The following is an 11,890-nucleotide window of genomic DNA, read 5'->3' as shown; positions in this document are numbered from 1 at the left end:
TGGGAGCCCACTGGGACAGTTAGGGAAAAATGCTTGTGTATCTGAATAATTTGTAATCCACATAGAATTGTAGGATATGCGGAATATAATTTTTTTTTTTTTTTTTAATAATAATGTAGTTTATGATTAGCTTTTGAAGGTAACCCCTTCTTCCTCAAATCAGAAATAAGCAAAGAAAGCATTTCAGTGGTAGTTGGAGCCAGAGGTGACAAAGCAGTTTCAATTTCTTTAAGCCCGGTCAGGGAGTATCAAAATATATATATATATTTTTTTTAATCTTTATGGTCTAGGACTGTCTTAAATTTTCTTCACTCCACCAGGTATAGCCCAACTTGCTAAACGTTTGATCCAAGTTGGGCTAGACCTGGTAGCAATTCCCACACCATTTTGGCTGCTTAGTCAGAGCATCACTTCCCCCAGCCCCTGCTCTTCAACCTTTGACAGGTGAGGTCCATTCCATCAGAATTGCCTCAGTCCAGGTCGGCTATTTCTAGGCATTCAGCACTTTCGCTTTTTTTCTGAGCCTCCCTCCATTCAGCATACCTTGATGACCCCTTGTATGGAAAATGTTTCCTAGTCTACTTTAAATCAAAGGCGTTAGACAGACAAGCAACTATTTTGTCACCGAAGACAGCACATGTAAAACCCAAATGAACATTTTTATTTGGTTGCAGCTTAAAAATGGAACAGTTTGTGAAAAAATATGTCCTGGAAGAATCAATCTTTAAAACACTAAGTTATTTACAGAGACATTGTTGGTCCTCAAACAAACAGATTCAAGTTAAATAGATGGCATACGATTCAAAATAACTTAAACTTCTTTTCTTTCAGAGCTGTGCAAGTTAAATATCATAAATAGAAATAAAGATTGGAAACAGAGCCCAGTCAATAATCTGGGCAAATGGCTGTTATGAAGACAAGTCTTCAGCTAACCAAAGATGGAGGTGTCATCTTTTATAAAAGTGTCCTTGTATTTCAGCCGTCTCACATAGCTCTCGCAGCCCGTTGTCTCTCAGGCATCAGGGCCACCGTCTGTGGTCCATACATTTTTGCTGCCTGTTTCTCAAATGCCGTCACCATTTGCTTCACCACCTCATCAAAGAAGATTGTGGCCAGCTGGGAATGCAAGAGGGACTTGAACTCAAAGGAGACCTGACAGATAGGAAAAAAAACATAGTCCAGTTGTTTCTAGAGACATGTGAATTCTGGAAGCAGTGTTCAGGCACACAGTTATTCAAGCTTACTGAAGAGACCTGCTTGTTTTTCTTATTATTAGTTCTATTCTGCTTTTGGTTAACATATGCTGAATGTTATTTGAACTACAAAATTAATGAAAAAGAAGTCAGAGATGGCAAACAGCACCAAGGGTGGAACCTAGTTTGTTCTCCATGCTGCCCCTGCTGTCTTTTTTCTGGGCAAGGGATCAGCTGCTTCCGTTATAGAGGCATGGAAGAAGCAGAATGAACTGGGGAGGAGTCCTGTCTATGCATACTCAGGCTTCTGAGCCAGGGGAATAGAAACATGACGGCACATAAAGGCCAAATGGCCCATCCAGACTGACCGTCTGCAGTAACCATTATCTCTCTAAGAGATCCCACGTGCCTATCCCAGGCCCTCTTGAATTCAGACACAGTCTCTGTCTCCACCACCTCTTTTGGGAGACTGTTCCATTCATCTACCATCCTTTCCATAAAAAAAGTATTTCCTCAGAATACTCAGGAGCTTATCACCTCTTAACTTCATCCTATGCCCTCTCATTGCAGTTTCCTTTCAAATGAAAGACTTGACTCGTGCACATTTACATTACGTAGGTATTTAAACGTCTCTATCATATCTCCGCTCTCCCGCCTTTCCTCCAAAGTATACAGATTGAGATCTTTAAGTCTGTCCCCATACGCCTTATGATGAAGACCGCACACCATTTTAGTAGCCTTCCTCTGGACAGACTCCATCCTTTTTATATCTTTTTGAAGGTGCGGCCTCCAGAATTGTAAACAATATTGCTTTAGCACAGTGTCCCACAAACTTTTCAGCCAGCGGCAAATTACTCCCAGTGCCCCATCTGTCCGTGACCCTGAGTCCGTCACTTCGGTGGGGGATCCTGGAGGAGGGGAAGGTACGGGGAGAGAGTTAGCCAACTATTTACAGGACATGCCTCTCACCGCAAGAGGTACAATCCTATAAGCAGTGAGCCAGCACCTTTCCTCCTTACCAGCGCCTCGTCGAAGCACACAGTTTACGAGACACTGCTCTAACACAATGGATATCAGATGTCTGCATCACTTTTGCTTAGTACTAGACAAGAGCTGTTTATTGCTCCTGTACTATATATAAAGATATCATGGTGCATACAGATTTTCAGTAGTTAGAAAAATCTATAAATCCCAATGGCTTTAGAAGTGAGCAAACAGGGTGCCTTAATATAGAGTCAATTATATCTCACTAGATTCGCCAAACTGCTACCTTATACTTCCCCCTAATACTGATGTAAGAATTGATGAGCAGCTGAAATAACCCTTTATACTTACATAAAAATCTAAAGTGCATGTGTCAGGCTGCCCAGCGATCCCTGGACCAAACCTCCAGATGGTCTCTAGGTGATTGAAGAGCTTCCCTTCACTACAAACAGCCTGCAGGAAGAAGAGAAGGATCATTAGTGTCCAATTTCATTTATTTTGCAGTATTAGAGCATTTAATGTTTACACCACATGTACATTCTTGAGCAGAATCCACAACAAGAACCAAGAAAAAAACAGTTGGGATTAAAGAGACTGGACCTCAGCCAGTCCCAAACACAGGACAAGGCGAGCTGATCACTGATTTTCATCAGCAAGCGCAAAACTGTCCGGTAGCCACCTCAAAGGCAAGGGCGATGTCCTAAATCAGTGGTTCCCAACCCTGTCCTGGAGGACCACTGGGCCAGTTGGGTTTTCAGGATAGCCCTAATGAATATGCATAGAGCAGATTTGCATGCCTGACACCTCCATTATATGCAGATCTCTCTCATGCATATTCATTAGGGCTATCATGAAAACCCGCCTGGCCTGGTGGTCCTCCAGGACAGGGAACCACTGTCCTAAATAACCTATGTGTAACCTTTATTAAAATGTCCCAACAAGGATCCGAATTTCAGCATCAACAGATGCCTTCATCAGGGGACACTCAGATGTAGTTAAAAGAAAGCCAGTAGTTAGGTCAAGAAAGCGCTTCTCCTTATTGTTTTGGTTTGCTGAATCATAAGCGCTTTCTTGACCCAACTACTGGCTTTCTTTTAACTACGTCTGAGTGTCCCCTGATGAAGGCATCTGTTGATGCTGAAATTCGGATCCTTGTTGGGACATTGTCTTCTGTTTGCTACTCTCTCACAAGGCAACTACTCTGTTCTGTCCCCCCCTGCCACCTCGAAGCAATCACCACATGTCAAGATGGGTTTTGTTTTGTTTTTTAAGACCCTTACCCGAATCTGGTGCTGAGGTATAACAGAAATTTCAGACACATAGCGCTCCACAATTGGAGCAAAACCGACTTCCAGCTCTGCCTTCGTGATCCCTTTGGAACGGGAAAGGACTTTTGAACTGTTGCACCAAGGAACAAACAACTTGTAATTCTCCACATTAGCTACCACATTATACATCTGTTCAATCGAATATCTGAAAGAATTAGAAAAAATATATATATTTATAAATTTGAGTGACATTTTAAATTGACTACATGCGTGCTGGATCACACTTGTGCACTAAAAATAGATGCAAGACCACAGAATCTAGAAGTATACCTCATTAAAAAAGGGTAATTAGACTACTTTAGCATATTCACTACTGCTCATTTGAATTTTAAACAAGGATCTCTGTCTGTCACTTTGGCTACACAGCACTGATCTGATCTTGTAATGTTTTAATAATAATAATAATTTTATTTTTGTATACCGCCATACCCAGGGAGTTCTAGGCGGTTCACAACAGTTAGATGAAATACAGACAATGCGGTTGAGATTGAGACAAAAGGAGGTGATCCTGGTGTCTAGCAAGAAGACAGAGTGTCTTGTGACTTGAGTGCAAAGCAATAAATAACATGCATTTTACCACACCCTGATATCAGAGTATCCTCAGTTCTAGAGTGTTGTCAACTAGCAGAATTTGCATATAATTCATCATTTGCAGCTGAGAATTAGTTTTCTAGTTATGCAAACATTTTAAAAGGTTTCTGGCTTAAATCCTTCAAGTAAACAAGACAAGGCCATTCGATTGGGTACATAAATCTAACTGAGAATTAGCCAAGCCTGGGTGATAAAGTAGAAAGCCAAGCACAGACCTCTTTGTGGCAAAAGGCTTATTACTGTTTTGGGGTTTGTTTCTTTTTTGCTTAGAAGACTTAAAAAAAAAAAAAAATCAGCGCTAGACTAGGACTAAAGAACATCTCATTATGGCTGTGCACCCAAGGATTTTTTCATGAGGAGAGTTGATGGCTCTTCAAAGTTATTCAGTCAAAGGACATCAGAGGAAGAGGGGATAAAGCCGACTAGTACCAGAGATGTCCTCACCCAAGTATCCTGGCTTCTGCGTAGTCCATTCTTCTGCTTCCCATCAAAGGTGCTGCCAGATTAAGGAAAGATCGAGCCTGTTGTCTGGATGCCAAGGCTGGGGATAGTTGAGGTAGTTTAGTGCTTGGGGTTGCCAGTATTCCACAGGAACTTAAATACCTGTAGGATCAAGAAAGGAAATAAGAGCCAAGGTTGAGCCTTTTATTAGAAACCATCTGCTGGAATCTCATGTTACACTTAAGAAACCTGAAGCAAAAACTCGGTCACTACCATTTTTTGGGGGACCTTGCAACTTCCTGCTGCTCTTTTTGTGCAGACCCAGGCCAGGATCTGATGCCATGAGCCTCTAAGACTACCTGGAAATCCCCCTCCCCCAATTTAAATCCCATCCTAACTCACTCTAGTTCACTCATTAGAGCAACTGTTCTCAAGCATAGACCAGAGCACCTATAGACCCCTAAAGCTCAACTGTCAGGGGTCAACACTGGACAGTCTCCCGCTCCAGTCCACTTGTACAGCAAACAAGCCAAGCATAGGCATCAGACCCTTAGCACTGGACACTTGTTTCTTTAATCCTAGCAATAACAAGGCCCAAGAAAGAACTTATGCAGTTTCGCACTTAAGACGTGGCACCAAGTTAAAGATTAATAACGTTATAACCTGTTGAGCCTGAAGCTGAGAAATTTCTATGAACTTGAACTGGAATATTTAACCTCCTGCCATCAGACTTTATGCTTTATTGCCTCATTCTCGCTTTCAGCTAGGGCAGGCCAAGTCATTAAATTACTGAAACTTGCTTAAGATTGCTTGTCTTTATCGGTTGGGATCCGTTCCAGGCCTGCTGCGCCTGATCAAGACATCTAGCCAAACGGTGAAAGTTGAAACAAGATATGGCCATGAAAGTGATCAGTTCGTTGCATGCCAAAGAGCAAAGCTAAAGGCTGGGGCTAGGGAAAAATCTAAGGACTTAACATATAAAAACTCACAAAAATAAAGGAGTTCAAATATGGGTCAGATTAAAGACAAACAAACCCAACACATTCCAAACACGTATTCAATAAGATATCACTTAAACATTTAACAATTCACATGACCAGGAGGGGGTGTGTGGAAGAGACCATCTTGGTGAGGGCATCAGCACCTCTCTGCCACCCTCACTCCCTTCCTGTACCTATTTAAATCTTCACCAGCACGAGCATATTCTCTGGCCTGCCGCTTGTGCTGGCCTGATTCCCCTCTGAAATCTTCCAGGTTGTGGAGCCAGAAGTGATTTCAGAGGGAATGCCAACGTTGGTGTGACCAGCAGGCCGGAGAAGCTGCTTGCGCTGGCAAAGATTTAAAGAGATATATGGAGGGGGAACGTGAGGCGCAACTGTGGTGTGAAGGGCAGGGAAGGAGCAGGGGGGCCGAAGGAGTGGAGAGGGGTGAGCGCACCACCGCCCTAATGCTTCCTACCCTCGCTTCGCCACTGCACATGACCCCAGATTATGAAAACAAAAAAGCAGATCTCTCCTCTTCCTCCAAGCTCATTCACTACTTCTTTCCCCTCCCATTTACTCAAAGTTTGAAGACAGCAACAGCAGTGGCGGCCACAGGCTTAAAACTAGGGGCATCAGGTTCAAATCCCACTGGGTCTCCTGATCTTGGACAAATCAATTATCCTGCCATTGCCTCAACTGCAAAAGATTGTGAGCTTTCCAGGAACAGAAAGATAGATTTCAGGCTTCCAGACACTATAAAATAAAACCACTAGCAGTTAAGCACAGGGTTCTGTGTGAGCTCATGAACTGGAGTCCTTTGCATTGCTTTGTTAGCCTAACAAAGACTAAACAGTTTTCTGGCAGTTTAGCGATGGATCATCAAAACGGATTATCTCTGTCTTTAGCGAGATTTCTAGCAGTCTCCGACACCGACATGCAAATGGGCTCTTCAACACAGAAATGAGCCCTTCGGTGGATTCTTAAAAAATACTGAGCCATTTACAAAACGCGGCATTGGCTTTTGATGACAAAATTAAGCAACTGGTCCAGGGGTGCCAGTTAGTGTCAGAGACTGCTAGAAAGCCCCTGTGTTGTGATGCAGCAGGAGAGATGCTCATTTTCTCTGCTGCATCACAACAACCCTTCCCTGCAGTGGCGGCAAATACAACACCCTTCTTGGAATGGTGGCAACACCCCCCCCCCATCAGCAGGAGAGATGCTCACTCTCCCCCGCTGGCAAGTGATTCTCCCTCACCTCAAAAGAAATGACCCAGATGGGCATGGACTCCTTTTTCCCAGCTGTCTGCATCATCTAAAATGGGCCTTCCGCTCCCCAGAGCATCTTGGGATGCACCAAGGAGAGGCCTGAGACTCTGATTGGCCTAAGTTGTTTAAGACCTCTCCCATGGGAGGTGCTTTATACAACCTGGGCCAATCAGAGCCCCAGGCCCCTCCCTGGTGCATCCCAAGATGCACCGGGGAGGGGAAGGCCCATTTTAGACGATGAAGGCAGCTAGGAGGGGCATCTCTCCTGCTGCATGGGGTGGGGTGCACAAATGGCCGGGATTTCAGAGCAGCAGGAGTGTGGACATCTCTCCCGCTGCTGGGGGGAGGTTGTTGGTCGACACTGGTTGTGTTTTTTGGGGGGAGGGGGGTCTTAACATAGAAACATAGAACATGACAGCAAAAAAGGGCCACGGCCCATCTAGTCTGCCCACACTAATGGCCCACTCCCCTAACTACCTCCATGAAGAGATCCCACATGCCAATCCCATCTTTTCTTAAAATCTGGCACGCTGCTTGCCTCAATTACCTGTGGTGGAAGATTATTCCAGCGATCAACCACCCTTTTGGTGAAGAAATATTTTCTGGTGTCACCATGAAATTTCCCACCCCTGATTTTCAACGGATGCCCTCTTGTTGCCGTGGGTCCTTTAAGGAAAAAGAGATCCTCTTCCACCTCGATACGGCCTGTGACATATTTGAACGTCTCGATCATGTCTCCCTTCTCTCTGCGTTCCTCGAGTGAGTACAGCTGCAATTTACCCAGTCGTTCCTCATACGGGAGATCTTGAGTCCTGAGACCATCCTGGTGGCCATTCGCTGAACCGACTCAACTCTCCGCACATCTTTTGATAATGTGGCCTCCAGAATTGTACACAATATTCCAGATGGGGTCTCACCGTGGATCTGTACAACGGCATTATGACCTCGGGCTTACAGCTGACGAAACTTCTACGGATACAGCCCATGATTTGTCTAGCCCTGGATGAAGCTTTCTCCACTTGATTGGCAGTCTTCGTGTCTTCGCTAATGATCACCCCCAAGTCACGTTCTGCTACAGTCCTTGCTAGGATCTCACCATTTAGGGTGTAAGTCCTGCATGGATTTTTGCCACCAAGGTGCATGACCTTGCATTTTTTGGCATTGAAACTTAGTTGCCAAGTCTTTGACCAATCCTCCAGCAGGAGTAGGTCCTGCGTCATACTGTCGGGCATTTAGCTTTTATCGGGCACTGTGCTTTCATCTGTTGTGCGGTTGCCTACCATGTTGCATAGTTTGGCGTCATCGACGAATAATGTAATTTTACCTCGAAGCCCCTCAGCCAAGTCTCTTACGAAGATGTTAAATAGGATCGGGCCAAAGACCGAGCCCTGCGGCACTCCGCTGATCACCTCCGTCGTATCGGAGAGGGTACCGTTTACCACTACCCTCTGAAGTCTACCTCTAAGCCAGTCCCTAACCCATGCGGTTAATGTTTCACCCAGTCTCATCGAACCCATCTTGTTCAATAACCTGCGGTGTGGGGCGCTATCAAACGCTTTGCTGAAGTCCAAGTACACGACATCCAGGGACTCCCCTATATCCAGCTTTCTTGTTACCCAGTCAAAGAAGCTGATCAGATTTGATTGGCAGGACCTTCCCTTCGTAAAACCATGTTGATGGGGATCTCGTAGATTCTCCTCGTTCAGGAACGTATCCAATTGGCGTTTGATTAGTGTTTCCATAAGTTTACTCACTATCGATGTGAGACTCACCGGTCTATAATTCTCAGCCTCCGTCCTGCATCCCTTTTTGTGGAATGGAATGATGTTAGGCATTTTCCAATCCAACGGGACTCTTCCTGTACTTAGGGAAAGATTGAAGAGTGCGGATAACGGTTCCGCCAGGACGTCACTCAACTCCCTGAGCACCCTGGGGTGTAGTTTGTCCGGTCCCATAACTTTGTTCACCTTGAGTCTTGATAGCTCCTTGTAGACACTGCTGGGCGTAAACTCAAAATTTCAAAATGGGTTTTCCCTCGTCGGCAGCTGAGGGCCGGATCCCGGCGCCTCGCAAGTGAAGACCGAGCAGAAGTATTCATTTAAAAGTTTGGCTTTGTCAGAGTCCGATTCTACATAGTTCCCGTGGGGTTTCCTAAGGCGTACTATCCCATCTGTGTTTCTTTTTCTGTCACTAATATACCGGAAGAAGGATTTATCGCCCTTCTTGATGTTCTTCACAAGGTTCTCCTCCATTCGGAGTTTAGCCTCCCTGACTGCCGTTTTGACCGCTTTTGACTTGGCCAGATAGTCTTCCTTGGATTCTCGTTTCCCCGATTGTTTGTAGATGATGAACGCTCTTTTCTTCTTTTTTATGAGGTCTGAGATCTCCTCAGAGAACCACTGCGGTCTATTGTTTCCATTTACTTACTGATTTGACATAGCAGTTGGTTGCTTCGTGTAAGGTTAATTTCAGAGTTGACCACATTATCTCTACATTATCTGTTTCGGCATGGTTTTGCAGTGCCTGATGGACGAAATCTCCCATGCTTTCGAAGTTTGTGCCCTTAAAGTCGAGGACCTTGGTTGATGTGCTTGACTTAGTGAAACCTTTCCTGAGGTTGAACCATATCATGTTGTGGTCACTGGAGGCCAACATATCGCCTACCGAGACCTCTGTGACACTTTCTCCATTGGTGAGTATTAGGTCTAGTATCGCCCGATCCCTAGTGGACTCTAATACCATTTGTCTGAGTCTCGCTCCCTTTATAGAGGTTAATAGCTTCCTGCTGCCGCTGGACGCAGCGGAAAGTTTGTTCCAATCCACATCAGGCATATTGAAGTCTCCTAACAATACTGTGTCTCCACGCAAAGTGATATTCTCAATGTCTTCGACTAATTCTATATCTATGTCCTCCTGTTGTCTTGGAGGTCTGTATACTACACCAAGATACAGGCATTTGTCCTTCCCTCTAGCCAAATTCATCCAGAGGATTCCCCGGTGTATTTGACATATGCGATCTTGGTAACTTTGATGTCCTGTTTAGTGTATAGTGCTACCCCTCCTCCCATTTTGCCCTCTCTGTCCCGCCAAAGTAAGTTGTATCCCGGTATAGCCATATCCCACCACATTTTTTTCTGTACATATGCCCCCTGCTATCACTAGTGATGGGCACACGCAAATTTAGCGAATCTTCACTGTCCGCCGACCTCATTTGCATGTGCAATGTTTTGAGAATCTCGCTTTTTAATGTGGGTTTTTGAGAATCCTGGCCCCTGGCCAATGTCCACATGAGGAAGAGGAGACAGAGCCTCGAATATTCAATGACTCAAGCACAGTGGACCTCGGGATGGGGGTGGAGGGCAACCTATTTCTGTTAACTTTATGGGCCTTAATCTTTTTAGCTCGAAACCACTGGGATTGTAATGAATAAATACCATTTTTCCATTATAAATGCAATAATGTATATGAGCTTTGTGTACACATAGGTTATAGTTGGATTGGGAGGGAATGAGTTAAAAGTTTTAATGTTGACTATAATAGAGATTCAAGTGTTGTATTCAATTCAATTTAACTGTAATCTATTGTTACACTTGTTGTAAGATGTAAAATTAATAAAGACTTAATAAAAATTAAAAAAAGAAACCACTGGGATTTAGACTTCAAGTTCTTATTCATCTTCAAAGATCCTTTGGCATCTTACCGGACTGCACTACTCAAGAGGAAGCAGAATGACTAATTCCAGGAAATAATTTTTTTAAAAATGCAGCAAGACCTTTTGTTCTACAACTTCTCTAAAGTGACGCAAAGAAGGCGAAGGGAGCCTGTAACCGGGTGGGGGTTATTAAGAGATGGGGGAGGATGAGGACAAAAAAGGGGGTGGAGTTGAAAGAAAGGAAGGGAAGAGGAAGCAGATTAAGAGTGGGAGCAAAAGGGTTAAGTGAGGAAGGACACAACTCATGTGATAGTCAGGAGCCGGCGGAGGGGGGAAATTCCAGGCATTTCACAGAGAAAACTGCTCCTTGTCCTGTTTTACCAGCGAGTTTGACTTTAAATTAGTAATCTTTAAGAAATTTGTGCGAAATGGGAGTCAGACTCACTTTAAAGTTGCCTTACTTCCATTTAAAACGCTTCAATCCTCAGATCTTCTTCCCAAAACTTACTTTCCGTGCCTACTCACCGTAACTGCTCCCCCCCCCTTACATTAGAGAGGAATCGAGCCTAGATCAATGTAAAGCTTTGAACAATGATCTAATCTCCTACTTTCCTCCTCCCCCTCCCCATTCTTTTATCCTTTTTTGTTTTCTCTCCTCTTTGTCTTTGTGTCCCCCCTGATTTTACAGATTTTGTATAATCGCTTAGTATTACCATAGGCGATATATCAAATAGTCATTAATCTCCCCACGTGGCTCTTACCGAACTCCGTGGTGCGTGCTGCGATCCAGCCGCCGCCTCAGCTTCGCTGCCCCACTCGATCGCTTCTCGGCTGCTTCCAGCAGTGCTCGTCGGAGGAGGAAGGCCGCGCATCTGCTGCTGTTGCTAGTCATGGCTACCCAAACTTTGCTCTCTTGACCGTCTACCTTCAGCTTCGCACTGTGCCGGCTCCTTCGCCTCGCAAAGGGTGGAATAAAAGAGTGATTGTGACGTCACAATGGGGCGTTCCTCCTGGGACCGGTCTGCTGACGCGTCGCAGCTCTCCTTCCTCACAAAGGGTGGAATAAAAAAGTGATTGTGACGTCACAATGGGAGGCCCTGCCTCCTCCGAATCCTACCCCTTTGTTACGTCACAATGGGGCGTTCTTCCCGGGACCGGTCTGCTGAGGCGTCGCAGCTGCCAGGCTTTTGCCCAGGACGTTGAGCAGGCATGAGCAATAAATCTTGTCCTGTAGTATATAGTAACTTCTCAGCCCAACCAAAAAAAAAGAGTGATGTGAAGCCATGAAATTTACAAGTCATTCCACACTTTTCGTTTCAGTGATAAAAAAATGTGAAATAACTCATTCTCTTGGTTGGGCTGAGAACTTTTCAGCGCCCCTCATAATTTAGGGCCATTGCAGCTGTACTCGGTTACAATGCAAGTCAGGGGACAAGGTGGAGGATCAAATTA

General features: G+C 44.7%; 1 protein-coding gene across 1 annotated transcript; it reads right to left on the bottom strand.

Annotated features, from left to right (window-relative positions):
* Positions 1 to 638: 638 nt before the first annotated feature.
* Positions 639 to 11,477, bottom strand: LOC117347720 (coenzyme Q-binding protein COQ10 homolog B, mitochondrial-like). Its single transcript, XM_033919016.1, has 5 exons — positions 11,200 to 11,477; positions 4,541 to 4,699; positions 3,458 to 3,650; positions 2,529 to 2,630; positions 639 to 1,152 (listed from the first exon to the last, which is right to left on the bottom strand). The coding sequence occupies exons 1-5, from the start codon at positions 11,328 to 11,330 to the stop codon at positions 985 to 987; spliced, it is 753 nt and encodes a 250-aa protein (XP_033774907.1). The 5' UTR covers positions 11,331 to 11,477; the 3' UTR covers positions 639 to 984.
* Positions 11,478 to 11,890: the final 413 nt, after the last annotated feature.

Source organism: Geotrypetes seraphini, chromosome 13 (genome assembly GCF_902459505.1).
Source record: "Geotrypetes seraphini chromosome 13, aGeoSer1.1, whole genome shotgun sequence".
NCBI classification, from domain to species: domain Eukaryota; kingdom Metazoa; phylum Chordata; class Amphibia; order Gymnophiona; family Dermophiidae; genus Geotrypetes; species Geotrypetes seraphini.
The sequence above is the reverse complement of the archived record's forward strand: the minus strand, read 5'-3'. Positions and strand labels throughout refer to the sequence as shown.

Excerpts from the sequence above, each read along its gene's own strand:
- LOC117347720 (XM_033919016.1), bottom strand. The coding sequence starts at position 11,330 with ATGACTAGCAACAGCAGCAGATGCGCGGCCTTCCTCCTCCGACGAGCA. Across the intron at positions 4,700-11,199 it reads AGCACGCACCACGGAGTTCG|GTATTTAAGTTCCTGTGGAA; the intron begins GTAAGAGCCACG and ends TTGATCCTACAG. Across the intron at positions 2,631-3,457 it reads TACCTCAGCACCAGATTCGG|GCTGTTTGTAGTGAAGGGAA; the intron begins GTAAGGGTCTTA and ends TTCTTCCTGCAG.